Source organism: Ilyonectria robusta (genome assembly GCF_021365365.1).
Source record: "Ilyonectria robusta strain PMI_751 chromosome Unknown BGZ61scaffold_11, whole genome shotgun sequence".
In the NCBI taxonomy this organism is placed as follows: domain Eukaryota; kingdom Fungi; phylum Ascomycota; class Sordariomycetes; order Hypocreales; family Nectriaceae; genus Ilyonectria; species Ilyonectria robusta.
The window spans coordinates 817,940-836,746 of NW_025764445.1; the positions used below are offsets into that span (position 1 = coordinate 817,940).

The window sequence follows — 18,807 nt, forward strand, 5'->3', positions numbered from 1 at the left end:
GGAGTTGCATTCATAATTCTCCTGACGAAACAAGCTAAATGTTCGTCCCTGGTCGCACCAGTGAGGCAACGAGGGGAAGACACCCGAACAAAACGCTAACCACCCCGATGTTGGATGGACAGTATGCCTCTCCGGCCAGTTGAAGAAATGCTAGATAATCCTTAATTAGTCGTCTTTCACATTCCAGTAGAGGAAGGAGAGTACTTACTCGCCCACAACACCCAGCTCGCAATGAAGGAGATCCATGAAATCACCCACCCCATTTCCACCACACGGCTGGTAAAACCGTCCCAACGACGCTCGCTCTCTGAATACATTTTCGCGTTGCGGACGTAGAACTCTGAAACCAAGAACGCTCCTAAAACAAAGATGTGAGCCACACCTGTAGCGATCAACGCCCACCCTGCGCCGGCCATCATGAAGCGCAAATGCTTCTGCCATGAAGTCATTTCTACTCCATCGCAGAAAGGGTCTGAAGAGCGAGGTGCGCCAACGAATTTAGTGGCAAATAGGAGAACAACAATTTCGAGAATCGCTTCGGCAATGAAATGGTCGAATAATAGCGTGCTGTATGCCTGGTAGTAGGTATCATTCATCCGTATAGTCATGACGGCGCTAAACCGCGGGCGGGTTATCCAGAGGAGACACAACGAGGAAATGCCGGCCTTGAAGCCGCCGTTGATGATGATTTTAGTAGCTGCCATAGCGAAGAAGATGTGCAGAATGGCCGTTGCGACACCCGGCCAAAATGATGGCCGTCTCCTATATCTTCTACGACCCCAGAGGGAAAGAGAGCGACGGGCGTTGTCAGAGCCGAGAATGAGGCTGGTGATGATCGAGATGATGCCATAAATGAGGAACATCAAAAGGACATTCTTGGAAGAGGGACAATGTACGTTAATATGACGTTGGGGGAGGCTGAGGCCAGATGGGATGAAGCAGTAGCCAGTGTTTTCGACTGTAGAAGTGGCCATTGGTGTCACGTCACCCTCGGCATCCAAACCCTGAATCTCAAATTGTACCGACAATATTTCGGAAGATGAGCTGGGCTAGGATTGAAAGGGAGAGCAAGAATATGTATTCCAGTGGCATGAAAATAGGAGATTTCGTTCATTAATAGTTGTTCTGTGTTCATTAGTTCGGCTCGATGCTTACGAAGGAACCCTTAAATTCTGCCTCGGCGGCGCGCTACAGGGCAGCTACCAGCAGCTGAAGGAGCCACACTGGTATTATCCAGTTATGTGTGGATGCATCCATGCGCCAATGATTCAGCTTGGGCCGTGGCGCTTCCTACTATGCACTACGGAGTAGCCTATTGTGTGTTCTATTAATAGTGGCTGGTAAACTCTTCGTCTGCTATCTAGGCATGACGAAGACGCCGTACAAGGTCACCACACTTGAGACTAGCCAGTGCAAGGACAAAGTGGCTGAACTTTACAGCTGGGGCAAGACGAAATAACACAATACAATCCCCAACGTCCAGGGTCCTGAAACCTCAGCATAGATTCATATTTAGATTATAAAACAACATGGCGATCAGTTGCCTGACCATCCGTGTGCGCTACTAACCGAAAATGGTTTCAAGTCCTGCATGGAGAACAAGACCAATCTAAGTTTCACTGGATTGGAAATGATGCATCTGTAGAATTCTGGGAGACAAAAACCTCGACATCACGCTAGTCGTCCTTTTTTCTTCTTTTGACTGTGGGAATCTCCTAAAGTCCCGACGTAGACGCTCGGGGACGCGCCTCATCACCCCAATGGGATGACACTGTCGAAAGACTGGTGCAATTACCCATAGTAGCAAGGTTGGAAACGGGATAGTTGAATTGAGGATCCGAGGCAAATAAGAGCCTGTGCCAATCCTATAATGCATTGTGAGCGCCTCAAGCTCGCAACTACTGTATCGCGCTATCAATCTAACGGTATTTATTGTGGCTAAAGAACAAATACGTACGAACGACACTCATTATTTGATCTCATTTGTCTTGACTATTAATCTAGAAACACGTAACTTGAGTTATCTCGCATCAACTACCCCCACTATCAAAACCCTGGAGCCGGCTCTACAGGGCAGCAACAGCACCCATAACCAGCACGCCCAAGACGCCCATGGTCCCCATAGCGGCGGCAGCATCAGTACTGGCGGTGGTGCTAACGACGGCGCCCGAGTCAGAGCCCGAGCCCGAGGCAGAGGCAGAGTCAGAGGTAGGCGTGGATGCGGATCCGGATGTGGAGGAGCTGGGGGTGGAAGTCGACTCGGTGTCCGAGGTAGTGGTGACAATCGAAATGGTGCTGGTGTTATCGGTATCGTCAATTGATGAGCTGGGCGAACTTTTGCCAGTCTCAGTGCCGCCGAGGGCTGAGGTAGACGAGGAGGCAGCCGAGCAGAACTCGATGGCGGCAGGGAGAACCGACTCTAAAAGTTGAGAGGCGTATCAGTGATACTGTGCCCCATGTGATAAACTGCTTTACTGTAAAAAGGAATAGAGATATACCAGTGGCCTTATCAGCGCCGCACTCCTTCAAGACACAGGCGAGCGCCTGGTTGTAGATGGCCTCGTAGTTGGACTGGACGCACCAGCAGACGGCATCAGTGGCTGAGCAGTCTGTGGCCTTTTCGGTGCCGTCGTTGAGGCAATCGATGGAGCACTCGGGGAAGTAGTCTTCCTTCTTGACCTCGGCTGCGGTGAAGCTAGTGGCAAGCACCGTGAGGATGAACATTGAAGACTTCATGGTTGGATGCCCTCGGCTGTAATATTGGAGGAAGGGGAGTACGTGGATTAGATGACCGAGGGTAGATTGGGTTCTAAGAAATGGGAGCGAGACACGTAAAAAATGTAGAAGACATGGTCTTCTGCTGGCACATGCAGTTTATAGCTGTCTTGACCCAGGGCCGAAATCGCTCAAGAGCTCATTGCTTGGCGTCGGTCCATATCCGAGGCCTCGCATAAGCGTCAGCACCAGCCATCTAGCTGACTCTGGGGCCCTATAGGCTGTAGTGATTTTACTGCAACGGATGCAGACGACAGTGACTTTGGGCTGGGAGGGACGGACTCAACGGAGCAACAAGCGAAGCCGTACCGCAAAAGGGCCCAACGAGAATGACAGGGGAGGAAGCTCTAAACGAGGTCCAGGGGTTGTAGTCAGCCGATTGGCCGACTGGACCCTCCCATGACCAGATCAATAGTTATCTGATCATCAGATAAGATGCTTCATTGGACTGCCAAGGTCCCACGGCGGACGCTTCTCCACGTTGGACATGGCCCCGGCTACCAGGAGCAGCACAACAGCCCCGTTGACCGCTGTCCCATGTCATGGTTCACACCCACTAAACAGACAAATTTAAGCTTGTTTGGGCTTGGCGAAGAGGGCTGCCTCGGCCTCGCATTGTCACCAATGGATGCTCACCTTTGCGTGAGGCGCTTTCTTCTTTCTGTATAGCCTGTGCTTCTACCCACCACGGATTAGATTTCGGTTCCCGGCCGAGCGAGCCATTTTGAGCAAGTCGTGTAGCGGGGCTGAGTGACTCTCCGTGAATCCTTCGTGGCTTCTCGCTCTCCGATGCTGGTGGTGATGATGCTACCCCTTGCTTACTCGAATCCTGGCCCCGACGCCCGCCAGATCGGTAGCAGCCATGCACATGCCAGCTTCTGCTTGCATGGTATCCAGCCCTATGTACTGCGGAACTGAATTCTGAGCAAATCTATCATTCTGTGGTGCCCTTGAATCCTGGGAACTTCCCCACTTCCATCCATCCCACCAGCCTTGCTACGGGCCGATGGCTCCCTACCCATGCCAAGCTAAAGCCACTTGTGAGCCAGGTAGAGGGTGTGGGATCCAGGTTGCTCAGGTTCCGGTAACGGTAGCAGTAGATGTTCACCTGCCTGTTATAATATCCCTCCCTATGTGTCTGATCATCACTGCCTTCCTCCCTTCTAGCGTCGCAAGCTGCGACACCCCAAGTCTCTTAACCACTTGGCTCGCGCTTCCAGTGCCTGCGATCGATTCCAGGTGATTCATTAAGCGCCCATAATGGGCTTCATTTCCAAGGCTGAGTCGGCTTCGAACGACGCCCGGCCTGCGCTCGATATGATCACCGCCGAGAGCAACGCCAAGAACATGGGTGGCTCAGATGCCGTCCACGACGCCGACACAGACCCCAAAGGCATTCCCGATGCCACAAGCAATTACCAGGCCGGTGTGCGCCAAATCGAGGCCATCACCACCGTCTGGACTAAGCGCAACATGATTGCCGCCTATGGGATGTAAGTGGACGTCCGATGTGGCCTACACTGTCGCAAGACTGTCACCGCAAAAGATCAAACATCTCCCAGACCTCAAATAGCGCATCTGAGCTAATTCAAACAGCATTTGGCTCATCTACTTCATCACGTCCACGCAGGAGGTGGTAACACGCAGTCTCAACCCCTTCGTGACCAGCGAGTTCTCGGCCCATTCTCTCACAGCCGTCACCGGCATCATTTCAAGCTTATTTGGTGGTTTGTCCAAGCTCGTATTTGCCAAGATCATGGATACTTGGGGCCGTCCCCATACTCTCGTCATCACCATGCTTATTTGGACCATCGGTTTCATCTTGATGGCCGCCTGCCCCAACGTCGAGGCATACGTTGCCGCACAGGTCTTTTCCGTCACTGGGTATAACTATTTGACTCCTGCCTGCGTCTTCTCGCCTTCTTACTAACATGACTCTACAGAGCCCAAGGAGTGAGCTACTGCATGACCGTCTTCATCTCTGATACCTCATCGCTGGTTAATCGGCCCCTTATGCTGGCCTTCGCCACCTCTCCTTATATCGTCACTACTTGGATCGGTGGCCCCATGGCAGACAGTATAATCCAGGGTGTTGGCTTCCGGTGGGGCTTTGGCATTTGGACCCTCGTTATTCCCATTGTTGTCTCTCCACTTGCTATTCTGTTCTTTATGAACAGTCATAAAGCTGAGAAGCAAGGCCTCATTGACCCTCGCAAACCGACCATTTCCATCAAGGCTGCACTTGATTGGTGCATCGACGCTGACATTTTTGGCATCGCTATTCTCACTGCCGGAATGACTCTGTTTCTCTTACCGATGTCAATCTACTCCCGTCAGTCTGATGGTTGGAAGTCGCCCATGATCATCGCCATGATCGTCGTAGGTGGTCTATTAATCATCGCCTTCGTTATCTGGGAAAAGGTATTCGCCCCAGTTACCTTCATCCCGTACAGCCTCCTTGCCGACCGAACCGTCTTCTTCGGCGGCCTCATGTTCACCTTTGTCTTCTGGAACTCGGCCATCTGGGGAAGCTACTTCACATCTATGCTATTGGTCGTGTGGAATACTGGCGTCACCCAAGCCACCTATATCAGCAACATATACCGTGTGGGATCTTGCTTCTCGGGCCTCGTAATAGGTTTCCTGATGGTTCGGACTGGTCGGTTCAAATGGGTCAACCTCTACTTCGCCATTCCACTGATGGTGTTGGGTGTTGGCCTCATGATCCACTTCCGCCAGCCTGATACACCCATTGGCTATGTTATCATGACCCAAATCTTTGTTGCGTTTGCTGGCGGTCCCGTTGTACTTTCAGGTGAGATGGCTATGATGGCTCCGTCGGATCATCAGCACATTGCTATTCTCATTGCGATTCTCGATCTCTTTGGAAGCATTGGGACCGCTGTGGGCTCGACTGTTGCTGCGGCTGTCTGGACTGGAACGTTCCGAGACCGGCTCATTGTACATCTCCCCCCGGAAGCCGATATCGATTCTATCTACGGCAGCATGTATACCCAGCTAGCATATAGACAGGGTACTGAGATCCGACACGGAATTGCTCTCGCGTACGGTGACAGTCAGAGATATATGCTCATCACCAGTGTGTGCATCCTCGCCCTCGGTTGGGCCTGCGTCTTCTTCTGGAGAGATATCAAGGTTAGGGGCATCAAACAAGTCCGAGGCAACGTTGCCTAAAGGTGTCAGCGGTGGCTTTTTAACGTGCGACCGGCTGTAAGCAATTAGATCAGCCTAGGATGTTGATAAATATGAAATGTACAATCTTCTATGGGCAGTGAATCATCTCAGCGTTATGCATGTACACTATCTCCACAAAAACACAAGCCGTTGGGTGATGGTTCACGACTACTACCATAAATAGATTGGGGATCAACTCTGCCTGATGAATACGGGATTGTCAAGACGATCCGTATGCAGGTTATAGGTACTGATTATGGGTTGTGATTTCTCTTCGCTATAGACGTAATCCACCAATGGAGTTGTATCCTATGAATTCCTCCTACTATCGAGCCCTATAACCTAGAATTTAATGTCTATCGAGAGCACACGAGTACACTATATGCGTTGGTGATTGAGGTAATGTCTCGACATCCGATTAGCGCCTTGACAGATTTACGGGAGCCTGCAAAGTGCTATAGGCACGTACCGAGGTTGATAGTCACAGGCTCAGAGAAACCGTCGCAAATACAGCTAATCCAGGGTCGGGTCACACCTAAAAAGCCGTAGAGGGCATCCTCAAGACCGTAGACGGAGCAGTCGTTGCACACATCCCCAAAGGTACCATCTCCACCAGGCGCCCGTGGACATTGTGAGTATAAGCAATGTGGAGGGAGGGAAAGATAAAATATCGAGATCTTGCCGTTTGTGTACTTGAGGCAGCCGTACAAATACAACTCGGCATCAACAAGAGTACCTTGACCATCACCATTGTTACACCGGGCAGTGAGAATTCCGGGGGTATTGTCTAGGGCCTCGTCTTCGCAAGATTTAGCCTAGTTAGCGGCCATTGCGGAGACTGCGAAGAGAGAAAGTGTGACAAAGAACTTCATGATGAGGGAAATGAGTAAAAGGATTGATCTGTTGGTCGGTGATTTCATGGAGTGGTCAAGCGGATGGATGGGTGAACCTGGCGGTATCGTGCGATTTTTATCCTTCAAATGGGCACGAGGGAATTGATCACGCTTCTCGAATTATTGAATCGCTAACGTGTTCAATTTGCTCAAGGTAACCCGTCGCAGGGCTGTGGCAGGGTGTAGATCCTACGAGGGATGGAGGTGTCCGATCAAGTCGTCGCCTAAAGTTAGAGCCGGTCGATGGTTCAGTCTCAAGTGGATTCATGGCCGGGAAGTAAGATCACAAGTCTTGAGGACCCGCGCAAATGAATGGGCTGGCATGGGCTCATGCAATCCGCCAGTGCGGAGATGCAAACTGGTTGGATCCCCGCAAGGAAAGATTGGACATGGGGGTTTAACCGGAACCGAAGAGCTGGATGCTGGCCATAATCGCGCGCGATAAGAAGCCGAGCCTACTTGTTTAAGACTGCATTGAGGTTAATAATACACGTTAAACCGGCTGGTGGCCCTCTTGCCGACATCCCTAGTTCCTATTAATAGTGGATGTAAGCAGGATAGCGGGGGTAATAGACGGAACGGTGAGCAAGGGAGATGGAACACGACTTTTAGTGGAAGGCGACAAATTAAGTCGGCTTGGAGAGCCGGGACTTGATTATCGTTGTAGACATTGACCGAGAGGGGTCGGTGCGAAGGGGATGCATTGTCGACGAGAAGTTGTGGACAGGAGTACCTGGATACAAATTTGATGAATCATCCTCGTCGTTTAACTGGGCCAAGGGCCCGGAATTTGGGTAGTGATGTACATGTCTAGTCAATTTGGGAGAGGTCTTGCGATGAGGTTGCTCCCAAAGTTTTGCTCTTGCCAATCGCTATATTCACCATGGGGAGCCGGGTTATTTTTCTTAACTGATCCCTCTCATTGACGCCTTATAGATGATTGCGTAGACATTTATTCTGTGAACCTATTATTAGGCACGGTTCGTCAACACATATAGAGAGCATGGTCACTATAACCCACTATCGTATAGCGGGCTCTAGCAGCTGCAGCCGCCTCTCATGTACTTAGCAGGCTGCAGAGCCGCCCTCACTCTTACACTAAGTTATAGCAGCCGCAACCTCCTTCTTAGAGCAGGCTAAAGTAGCTGCAGCCTTCTGTCTTACAGCAAGCTATAGTAGCAATAGACCTATACCTAGTAGAGGGCAGGCTGTTGTAGCTATAGCTTGCTATAAAGCTTGAAGTTTATAGCCACTGTTGCTTGCGAGAAAAGGTGCGGGCTATAGTGGGCTGCAGTAGCTAGAGCACTATATTTTATAGTGGCCTATAGAGGCAGCAGCCCTATATTCGAGGTTGGTGCCTCATAATGTGCGACCGTAGCATTTGGCGGGGGCGTGGAAATTTTCACCCCGAAACTTCTACTAAAGGGAATTTAGCAAAGTGCAAGAAACTCAGGCGTCCGCTGCCTCCGCGATGACCCTTCTTCGAGCCGTACCGGTTCAATGCAATTGCCCGAGCTTCCAGTATCGCCTGAAATACTATGAATTTGACGTATCGTGCTGGTGTGTAGGGCGGAATGTATTTTCCATCTTTGGCCTCGCTGGCATTCTGTTATTAGGTACTCTTGGTGTAGGTATGCGGGGGGAAGGGTCTGCTTGGAGGGCGACTTGATCCGTTGCGAGACTGGCATCACTAACATGACAGCGTCAGTGAAAATGCTTGTGATGATGATGGAGACTTCCAGATGATGGCGTCGGATACATTTACCAGAAGCTTCGCATTTCTAGCACGTCCAAAAACAGCTAACGGGGTCACGCTGAAAAATATAACCCGCGATAGATATGGTTGCCCAGAGGATAGCTAGGATGGCAGTGCTAATTACAATATTTTAAAAATTCTGTATTATAGAGTGTTCTCCCATCACCCTCTAAAGACGGATTCATTGGCCCAAGATGGACACTAAAATCGTCCCCCATAATGTTGGTAATCTACTGAGGGGGGTTGATCAATGCCTAAAAGGTGATGTCGCACTCTGAATATATGGATCGATCTGGCATTTCCCCGCCTGCATCCTAGAAGGGAATGCCCAACCGCCGGAGGGTTGTATGCTGTCGGAAATTTCTCCGCCTCGATCTCCCTCAAAACCAGGGGGTGTACTAATTTCCCCTCAGCTCACCACTGAGCCCTCGGCAATTCTTTCATATTAACGCAATAGCTCCCCTAGAAGAACATTTTCCAAGTATGGAGGATTACGAGCGAAAACGCGACCTTTCTGAGTGAGAGAGGTATTAATATTGAGCCTTGCCGGTAAGTATGACTTCAAAGCTTGGAATGGTCTTCGTTCAATGAGAATGGACCTCCCCAACCGTGGATCTATCCTCCCATGGCCTATTCTGATAGGAGATTCACGCAACTACAGGAATGTTCGACCTTTTGCTGAGACTCCAGATTATATGTTGTGTGGGATGTGTATGATCGTATCGCAAGCGGAAGGACGGAATCGCGTTTCTTGGAGATATTTGGGAGGAAAGGTGGTAAATTATACGGCGGGGTTCTGCTACTGTGTCTTGGTAAGGCTAGGGATGGTGCTTGATCTAGAATCACATGAGACTAACTATGAACTCGGTATATTCTCCACCTCTAGGTTTCTACACCGGACACCGTTCCGTCAATCGGTTCAATGCCATGAACTCAACGAATCATCCCCTAGACCATTTAATTGAGAGTGGTTTAGCTGTTCCCAGTAATTCCGGCTTCCAGCCGATCTGGATGAGTCAGCAATGTCTGTTAAATCGTCACATAATAACCCTCAGCCCACAAAATATGAGCAGCTGCTTGCATTGCAGGCATCGCAACTCGCGCCAGCGAGTCACTGCACACTACAGCAACTCTTTAATTAACAAGCATCATCTAAACTTCGATAATTTTGTTGCTGGCTCGGAGGCTAGAACCCTTCCGAGTTGGTCCAGGTAGCTGGTGACTCCACTGGTTGGTAGAGGCCCCAAGCGTTACAGTATTGGCTTCATTCAATTACCTAGCATATCAAAGCAACCAAAGTGTTCTCTGTAGTGATTAAACAAGGTGGCCTCTTCCGTTGAGGATTTGTTTCAAACTGGCGAGTTCTTGCAAGACGCTCGGGCGACGGTGAAGCCGTTCCACCTAATGGTGTGAACAATGATCACTTCCCCTTCAGACGTAGCTTCATTCTGTATGTAGGCTTCTGATTGGAGAGGTTTGAAAGCACAAAGGTTCAATTCACGCCCACTGTCTTTGACACTGAGATGGTGAGGCGTAGCTGGGATAAGTCCCAACGAAGTCCCATCAAGCACTGATGAAGCAGAAACAAAGAACAAAACCCCCTTGCATGGCTGAAGAAAATGACTCCTCCTCAACGTAATGACTGGATCGTCTCATGCCAAAGGATTGAGTGGCCATCGTAGCATCGCATACTCTGGTGAATATGCGGCTGTTCCACAGTCATCTCGTTAACATGACAATACACTGTCGTTTTCTTTGTATGCCTCCCTATAAATAGTGTGTTTCTTTAAAGGAAACTTGAGCAGTATGGATTGTGGGGCTAGAATGTCATCATGAAATCTTTTAACCATCACTGTAGCGGCTCCCCTTAGAACATGGCGACAATTTCCTAGCTACACGGTGTGTATGTAGAGAGAGAAATTACCAGGGCGATTGAAAATCAGGGAAACTCGGAGTAGGTTCTCCAGTTCCCATGCACTAGCTGCAGTGTGAACCACGTGTGGGATACTTCAAAGGAATCAAACACCTTTCAACCTTCACACCAACCTTGACGTCATTGTCATCTTTCTGGATCTAGGTTGAATTTGAACTAGCTAAGACATTACTGGAACGTTATAAAGGTTTAATGTAACATAGAATCCCTTGGACCAACCTTGCTCGAGTGTTCTGACGTTTTAAGAATCCGGCTCATTGTTGCGAAACAGTGCTCTCCATAGACAATGGTTTTGATTGATTCCTTTCTTTACGGTGTGTACCCTTTGTAGTGATGATTTGCGTCGGTAGGATACTTTTTAATGGCTTTATAAGCTGGGATGACTGTCAAATAATGCCCGAGTATCTTTTGAGTTCTAATCCCCCGAGCCTCACAGCAGACGCAGACCCAAATCCCAAAATCAACAACGAAAGGGGCAAAGCTCAGCCAACAGGTCATTCAGTTTCCACGATTACATCAAAAATATAAACCACAAGCTCTGAGGGAGAGTCTTTACTTGCCTGATGAGGGTTTCGCCACTGAGGATAGGTTCTTTGCGTCGGGATTGGCTATGGAGGTCCTCTCGGCATCTGACCTTCCCTACAGGAACGAAGGGCAGAAATAGACCATCCCCGTGCATCAAAGTCGACCAGACGCCAAGTAAGTATCCACAAAAACATATCTTTATGTTCCATCCTTTTTCTGTTAAGCAGCAGGCATGCCCGACACTCTCTACACATTACACGGACTAACCCTGAAGCAGACCAAGACGTCGTGGATCAAATCTCCCTGGTCCCCAATGAAATACTCCTTATTATCCTTGAGCATCTCGATTCAGCACGGGATATAAAAAATCTGGCAAACGCATCACGGAGATTTCATCGAGCCCTGGGTGTCGAGTTGTACCTCGTGTGCGGTCGGCGTTTCAACTGGCTTCCTCTATTTATCGGGGCAGAAAGAGGTGACATCAGGCTTCTAGAGTACTGTCTGCAGCTCGAGGCACCAGTAGACACATTATGGATCTGTGACGGTTATCCAACTTACCGACCTCTACTCACGGCTGTTCTTGCCGGGCATCCCAGTGCCGTAACCTGTCTTCTTTCTCACAAGGCCAATCCTAACGGACTTGTGTTACAGGGTATAAATCCTGAGTTCCGCACGCCACTCCACGGATGCATTGATTCGCACCCCTATCTACCGGCCCAGCCCCAGATATTTCGTGCGTTGCTAGCTAGTGGTGCGAATCAACACTCAGGAGACCCCTGCATATTGACCAAAGCTTTCTCCCTCGCATACAATGGTTCGGGAGTTCAGTACTTGTCATTACTTTTGGCATATAAAGCCGACTCCAGCCGACTTTGCGAAAGAAAGAATAGGCCCCATTACTGCTATTTACATCCTTCCCGACTTGGTTCCAAAATTGAGGACAAAGAAAGACGTGTGTTTTGCAAGCCGCCCAACACAGGCAGAGGCGTGGAGAAGGTTGATAGAGCTATAAAGCAGATGGAAAATTGCCAGATAACCCGAGAGTTTTTATCTGATTCTGAGTTTGCAGTAGGTCGCAATTGTTTAATAACTGTCCGCCGTCTTATGGAGTTCGATAAAGCGCTACATGACATGATATTAAATCGGAGATATTTGGCTGAGCTATGGGAACGGCCTCGGCTCGGGGGGGGCAACCTTCTCTCTAGACGGCGGTTGGGCGAGTAATAACAGTAGATAACAGGATGAAATTACAGAGAAGATAATACAGTAACAGTAAAGTTCTATAAAAAGAGTAAAATTAAATAAATAAAAAAATACTTAATATAGCTAAGTTACATTAATAGCTAAAAAGATATTTATACTGAATATATACTCTTTAAATAATTATATACCAAGTACTAATTAGTAAACTGATTTAATTACAGCTCAGTTTACAGTAAAACCAGTAAGAACTATTTGCCGTTCCATCAGTCTATTCCAGGTATATAAAATTAGCCAGGATTCTGCCAGGCCTGACTGCCCAGTCCAGCCTGGGTCTCGTTACAAGCCGGGATATATCTGGGAACTTCAAAGAAATCAAGTACCTTCCAACTTTCACGCCACCTTATTAGCGTCATTGTTAGCTTTCTGAAGCTAGATTAGATTTGATCTAGTTGTAGTATTATTAGAACTAGTTCCCATGTACACATCGACTGAATTGTTATTAGCGTAATGTAATGTTGAATCCCTTTAACTCAGCTTCCTTGAGTGTTCTAATGTTTGAAGAGCCCGTCTCATTGTTACGAGATAATGTTCTTAATAGACAATGGTTTGGATCTTTAGCTTTACGATGTATACCCTTTGTGGTAATGCCCGTCGGTGGGATGCGGTACAGTTATTGTACTGCACTAAGCTGGTGTCAGGGTCTATAAAATGGTAGTATAACCTGCGATAATTCCCAAACAATGTCCGAATACCCTTAAAGCTCTAATCCCCCGGGCCTCGCAGCAGACTCGAATCCTAACTCTACAACGAAAGGTCTAAAGCCTAGCCCACAGGTACTTCTGTTTCCACAAATCAGCCAAAAGAAAAACAGTCATGACGGACAGTATTTCCCAGCTCAGCCATCTTGGAGGTGAGCGCTTGATTCCTACAGATGGGTTGGAGGTGTCAAGATGGACCCCTCACGACAAATCGGAAGTTACAGAGTCTTTATCAGTGAAAATTAACCAAATATCAACGAACTACCAAAATCAACGTACGTTTTTCCGTTAAGCATTAAATATTCACAACTGTTATGCACATCAAATATGCTAACTAAGATATAGACCAAGACGGCGTGGATCGAATCTCTTTACTACCCAATGAAATACTCCTCAATATCCTTCGGCATATTAATTTAATATCGGATATTAGAGGCTTTGTAAATATATCGCGGAGATTTCATCAAGCCCTGAATGTTGAACTGTACCTGAGGTGCAGTCGCCTTCATAACTGGCTTCCTCTATTTGTCGGGGCGCAGAGAGGCGATATAAGGCTTCTGGAGGTCTGTTCCGACCTTGAGGCACCACTAAACATAACATGGCAGGGTGATCAAATGTGGTCTCATGTTTCGATTTATCCGTTTTACCAACCCCTCGTCACGGCTGTTGAATACGGGCAAGTTAGTGCTGTAACGTGGCTTCTTTCCAAAAAAGCCGATCCCAACGGAGGTGCGAGTTCATTTGATGTGGACATAACGCCGCTCAAAGCTTGTCTCCAGATCAGTTCAATGGATGCTCCATCACAAGATACAAAACGCAGCAATGAGAGAGAATTGGCCAGGTACCAGATATTTCGGGCGTTGCTAGCTAGTGGTGCGAATGTAAACCCAGGAAATGTTGGAGTTTACTCTCCTTTGAGCGAAGCTCTCCGCCAAGTGCACGAAGGGCGTGGACTTGGAGGAGGCATCCCGTACTTGGCATTGCTTTTGGAAGGTGGAGCCGATCCGAGCCGATTATGCGAGTTGCGGTCTCGTCCCCATGTCTGTTGGCTCGATCCTTCAACCCTTGGGTCTCGATGCGAGCGTCATGAGGAGTACTATTGTATAGAGGACTCCCTAGACCTTCTTCCAGAGCATATTAATATCATTGTACAGAGGATGGAAGAGTGCGAGATAAATCGAGACCTTTTGTCAGATGATCAGTTTCAGAAAGTTCGCCAATTCTTTTTTACGCTTCGGTTTGTGGCCGAGGAGCGTCAAGCGCGGGACCAAATTACCCGCGTAAGAATTTTAGAATTTTGTGACAGTTTATCTAGAATACTTGGGGTAGAGACCAGATAGCTGGGTTGTCTCTAGGGTGGTCCTGACAAGATTAAAAGGGTCAGCCGGAGCCGTACAGTAGGAGAAACATCGATTTTCCCTTCTTTTAAGATACTTTCGGGAGGTCGGAGAGACTTAAGGTCTCAAGATAGGTAGAGGATCTATTAATTTGTTGTTGTAATTTTTGAGAGATTTATTTGAGCCCAATTGTCAATCGTCATGATCCCGGCTAACCTCTGTCTCCGACCTTCCTTTGGCATCGGGTGGCCACAGACCCAATTAAATCCTTGCCAGCAGAATTTCCTGTGACCCTTTCTTATAAAATGCCTCTCTATCTAAAGACATGGGAATTGCTCTGACCTCATACGCGTAATCTGGTGCAGCGTCGGGCTGACTAGCCAAGACGCCTGTGCGACGACTTTCTGTGTGTGTTTTCCCTAGGGTAGGTTAATGAGTGGAGTGTTGTTCTTACCCCTTTCGGCTGCTAAAATGGCTTGACATGTTTTATTAGTAAAGAGGGATACCCGGCCTACAATAGCTCATAGAATCTGGCTCCTGTTACGCTGGATCTGCGTTACAAGGTCCCGAACACATGCAACCGCAGCTGGAAGGAAAGCTTGGTTACAAGAAGGAGTTGGTTCAGATAATTAATGCATAGGATATAACACAATAAAATCACTAGAAAACGATGCAGACGGAAAGCCATGATGTTTCGGCGTTGGCACAAATTCCGTTCTCACCAACCCGGCGCTCTCCAACTGCCTATGGCAAAGACCTCTTGTCCCCCCACCCCCCCACCCCCTCACATGCTCTCAGACACGGTTTCCAGCCGCTCCTTGATGTAATCCAAGTTTTCGCGCCCAATTTGCATGTCCAGGGTTCCATTGTCCACCACCTCTAACTGCTGATGGACTTGCCCGAGCCCTGCTTGGACATTTTCAGCAGCACATACTATCTCTTGGACCCATCCGATCGTGGTGTCAACTTCGCCCATCGCCTGTTCGACCAGAGTTCGGGCAGATTGAATCTTACCCTCGAACTCGCCCAACATCCCTCCAAATGCCTGCTGTCCCGTGCTTGCCTGACGATGTAACGAGGGCGGAGCCACTGGTCCGGAGATTTCAGATAGAATCGAGTAGACATCAAATGCATTGATGATGACCAACGGGGTGATAATCTGCTCTGCGTCGAGATTGGCCCAGCGACCCAAATCTTCAACCACGATGCAAAACACATTGTGAGCCAGGCTGAAGTCCGCTGCAGTGAATGTGGATGCATCGCCTTGGAAATATTCTTTCAAAATTCTGAGGGCTTCCGGCGTGCAGCACAGGGGCGAGATGGCATATGCGCTGCACACGGCGAGTGCAACGCGGAGGGTAGCTTCATCGCATTGCTGGTCGGGGGCTGCAATGAGCTCCGATCTGGGAATCTCGAGCACTCTCATCGCGAGTTCGATCTTTGAGTGGCATCTCCAGTTAGCAAAGACCTCAGTAGCGGTTATAAGGGACGAGAGGGGGTGATATCATTGATTGTTGCCCATTGGGCGGTTGGCGACGAAATGTCTTGCGTAGAGGTTCCTGGCTCAACAGAGCAAGGCGCAGGTCGTCGTCGATGAGTGCGGCAGTGACAGTAGAAATAGCTGACAGGGTATCATCTAACCTCTATCTGCTTTCTTAAGATAAGCAAGTTAGCAGTATAAAATTCAAAAATTCAATTCAATTCTATTTATATTTTAAATATTTATTAACTTAACTTACTTAAAATTACTATAGTAATATAATATTAAGTTTTTTAACTTAAAAGAATTAAAATCTATATAAATATATAAGTTATTAGCTTAAAAGGCTAAATTCTATTTTTTATATATATTATCTTCTTCTTTATTTTATATGACTGTCGGGTCTAACCCAGAGGTATAGGGTAGGTCCGAGACGTGGGTTTATAATCGAGTAGATCAGGCTGTTACAATGAGTAATATGGGTCACGGTCTGGTAATAGTACAATAGTAGATTCAATGTAACCAAGTATGTTGATAGCTGGTGAGGCTATCTCTATGGAAGTGCTATATGACTGTGTCTATATACTGGGTGTCTGGAGTGGTCTCAGTGATCCTGTCATGAGTCTCATTGATGAGACTGTCGGTCGCATTGCTGAGAGTCGCGGGTGGGTCACTGATACTGGATCATCGTGCATGGACTCCTTGGCCAATGAAAGAAAAGTGGGTACCGTCATGGTTCTGCCGGTTGTGACCGCCTGGTCTCAACCTGGGCCGTGACATTACAAGTGCCAAGCACGCCTGGCCAGCAATAGCTCACAGGCCCAGTCACCGTCGTGCTGGATTTAGTCACTAGATACGGAACGCCTGTCGTTGCAGGAACGAGGAGAAATTGGACATAAAAATGTGATAGTTCAGATAAGAAATGCCTCGAAAGTAACCTGAAAGAATAACTAGAAACTGATACAGACAGAAAATGATGATGTTTTGTGATTTGGGCAAACCCCGTCTTCGTAAACCGCCTGCTCTCCAACTGACCCTGGCAAAAGCCTGTCATCTCCGAACCATATTACAGTCCATCAAGGGTGGATTCGATCTTGCCTTCGAGGCTATCCAAGAGCTCATACCCTTCATGCATTTGCTGGACTCCGTTATTGACATGCGTTGACGATTGATCGTAACGCTCCAGTCTTGTTTGGGCATCTTCGAGGGCACGCTTTCCCGTGTCGAGCAAATCCGCCGCGGTCCTCAATTCCTGCCGCAGGATCATTTTCCAGGCCTGGACGTCTTCGATCTTGCCGAACCGGTCCACCATGTCGTTCATCACACGAATCGCCTGGCTTGCCTCGCCAGATGGTTGATCCTGATTTTCTGAACTGGTGACCTCGGACAGAATTTTGCTCGCATTGAATGCGTTCAAAATAGTCGTAGGCCGGATGGATGACCAGAAGCTAGGGGTGCCAAGCCCACAGCGAAACAAAGTATAAGCCATTTCGGCCTGCGCTCGACCCGTGGTGTTCTCGTAGGCTTCAAAACGCTGCTTGACAAGGCTGAAACCGGGCTTAATGTTGGCGAGCGCCCCAGAGACAGCGATTGCAACACGGATTGTCGCCTTGTCGCAAGGCATGTCAGAGGCTGCGGTGAGCTCCGACATCGGAATCTGCAGAACTCGGAGTGCGAAATCCATCTTTAAGTCAGTTAGCGAAGACCTTGACAACGTAAATGTGGGGCGATGGGGGAAGGGAAGGGGGGAAGGTACCATTGGCTGTGTTTGGTTGGATTGTCTAGTAGGAAACATCTGGCCCCCTTCTCCCTCTTGCGACAGGACACGACTCAATTCGTCCAACAGCTGAGCCGTTACGGGACGAGTTTGGCGTCTCTTTGCCTGTGCCTCCTCGCCGTTCAGGATTGGCGAGGTGTGGGGGAGGTGGGGTTGCATGATGAGTAAAAAAGAAAGGGCGTGAGTTAAAGTAAGGGCAAGAAGTGATCCAAGTGAGGGCAAAAAGCGACCCAAGTGAAGGCAAGGAGTGATCCAAGTGAGGGCGAAGAGTGATCCAAGTGAGGGCAAAGAGCAACCCAGGTGAGGACAAGGAGTGATCCAAGTGAGGGCAAGGAGGGATCCAAGTGAGGGCAAGAAGCGACCCAAAAGGAGTGATCCAAGTGAGGACAAGGAGTGATCCAAGTGAGGGCAAGAAGCAAGAAGCGACCCAAATAAAGGCAAGAAGTGATCCAAGTAAGGGCAAGGAGGGATCCAAGTGAGGGCAAGAAGCGACCCAAAAGGAGTGATCCAAGTGAGGGAAGGAGGGATCCGAGTGAGGGCAAAGAGCAACCCAAGTGAGCACAAGGAGTGATCCAAGTGAGGGCAAGAAGTGGTTGGAGATGGGCCTTAACTGCAAGAAAAGTGTGTGGTGTTGATGAGAATTGAAGAGACAAGCTTCGGGCATGGCGGGCTCTTCTTATACCTAGAGACAAGCCGACCACCAGAGCGTAAAAAGGGTCACGTTTGGCCAGCTTCCGATGAATACTGTCCTGTGGATGAGTCCTTGCCGTGCCAATGACCCGCTGTGGAAGGGCACAGACCGTGAGGTTGCCATTTTCAGACGGATGGCGGGATCTAGAACTCTCTCACCGCAATGGCGCACATGGATCAAGCGGGTTCTGGAAGTCAAGAAACCAACCATTTTGTTCTTAATCGCAAAACGAGGGCTGGAGCCTGAAATTGGCGGACGGTGAAGGGCAATTGGAAACTTGGAGGCGGTCTGACCGTTCTTCCAGAACAAAGAGGTCGTTCGCCAATAGGCCCACCAGCTTCACCGGGCGCGCACCATCTCCAGGGGCTAGCTCTTGGGTCTGTTGCTTCAATTCCATTTGAGCTAAGGGGCCGGGGATTGCTACCAGGCTCCGGAGCATAGGCGCTAGTTGGGCGTGGGTAGGGATGGACGAAAGTTGGTCCTA

At 48.8% G+C, this 18,807-nt stretch overlaps 5 protein-coding genes across 5 annotated transcripts; 1 reads left to right on the forward strand and 4 right to left on the reverse strand.

The window, feature by feature from the left end:
- Positions 1-34: 34 nt before the first annotated feature.
- On the reverse strand, positions 35-974 carry BGZ61DRAFT_533140 (uncharacterized protein; the record flags this gene model as incomplete). Its single annotated transcript, XM_046253966.1, has 2 exons — positions 35-150; positions 209-974. 2 exons carry the CDS (start codon positions 972-974, stop codon positions 35-37), a joined length of 882 nt encoding a protein of 293 aa, XP_046103760.1.
- Positions 975-2,066: 1,092 nt separating this feature from the next.
- On the reverse strand, positions 2,067-2,736 carry BGZ61DRAFT_478680 (uncharacterized protein; the record flags this gene model as incomplete). Its single annotated transcript, XM_046249037.1, has 2 exons — positions 2,067-2,419; positions 2,499-2,736. The coding sequence occupies 2 exons, from the start codon at positions 2,734-2,736 to the stop codon at positions 2,067-2,069; spliced, it is 591 nt and encodes a 196-aa protein (XP_046103761.1).
- A 1,386-nt stretch (positions 2,737-4,122) lies between these two features.
- Positions 4,123-5,970, forward strand: BGZ61DRAFT_353482 (major facilitator superfamily domain-containing protein; the record flags this gene model as incomplete). Its single annotated transcript, XM_046240524.1, has 3 exons — positions 4,123-4,268; positions 4,372-4,659; positions 4,719-5,970. The coding sequence occupies 3 exons, from the start codon at positions 4,123-4,125 to the stop codon at positions 5,968-5,970; spliced, it is 1,686 nt and encodes a 561-aa protein (XP_046103762.1).
- Positions 5,971-15,159: 9,189 nt separating this feature from the next.
- On the reverse strand, positions 15,160-15,801 carry BGZ61DRAFT_588952 (uncharacterized protein; the record flags this gene model as incomplete). Its single annotated transcript, XM_046256554.1, has 1 exon — positions 15,160-15,801. One exon carries the CDS (start codon positions 15,799-15,801, stop codon positions 15,160-15,162), a length of 642 nt encoding a protein of 213 aa, XP_046103763.1.
- A 945-nt stretch (positions 15,802-16,746) lies between these two features.
- Positions 16,747-18,209, reverse strand: BGZ61DRAFT_453118 (uncharacterized protein). Its single transcript, XM_046246034.1, has 4 exons — positions 18,193-18,209; positions 18,043-18,149; positions 17,612-17,962; positions 16,747-17,539 (listed from the first exon to the last, which is right to left on the reverse strand). Exons 3-4 carry the CDS (start codon positions 17,789-17,791, stop codon positions 16,922-16,924), a joined length of 798 nt encoding a protein of 265 aa, XP_046103764.1. The 5' UTR covers positions 17,792-17,962; positions 18,043-18,149; positions 18,193-18,209; the 3' UTR covers positions 16,747-16,921.
- Between the last annotated feature and the right edge of the window lie 598 nt (positions 18,210-18,807).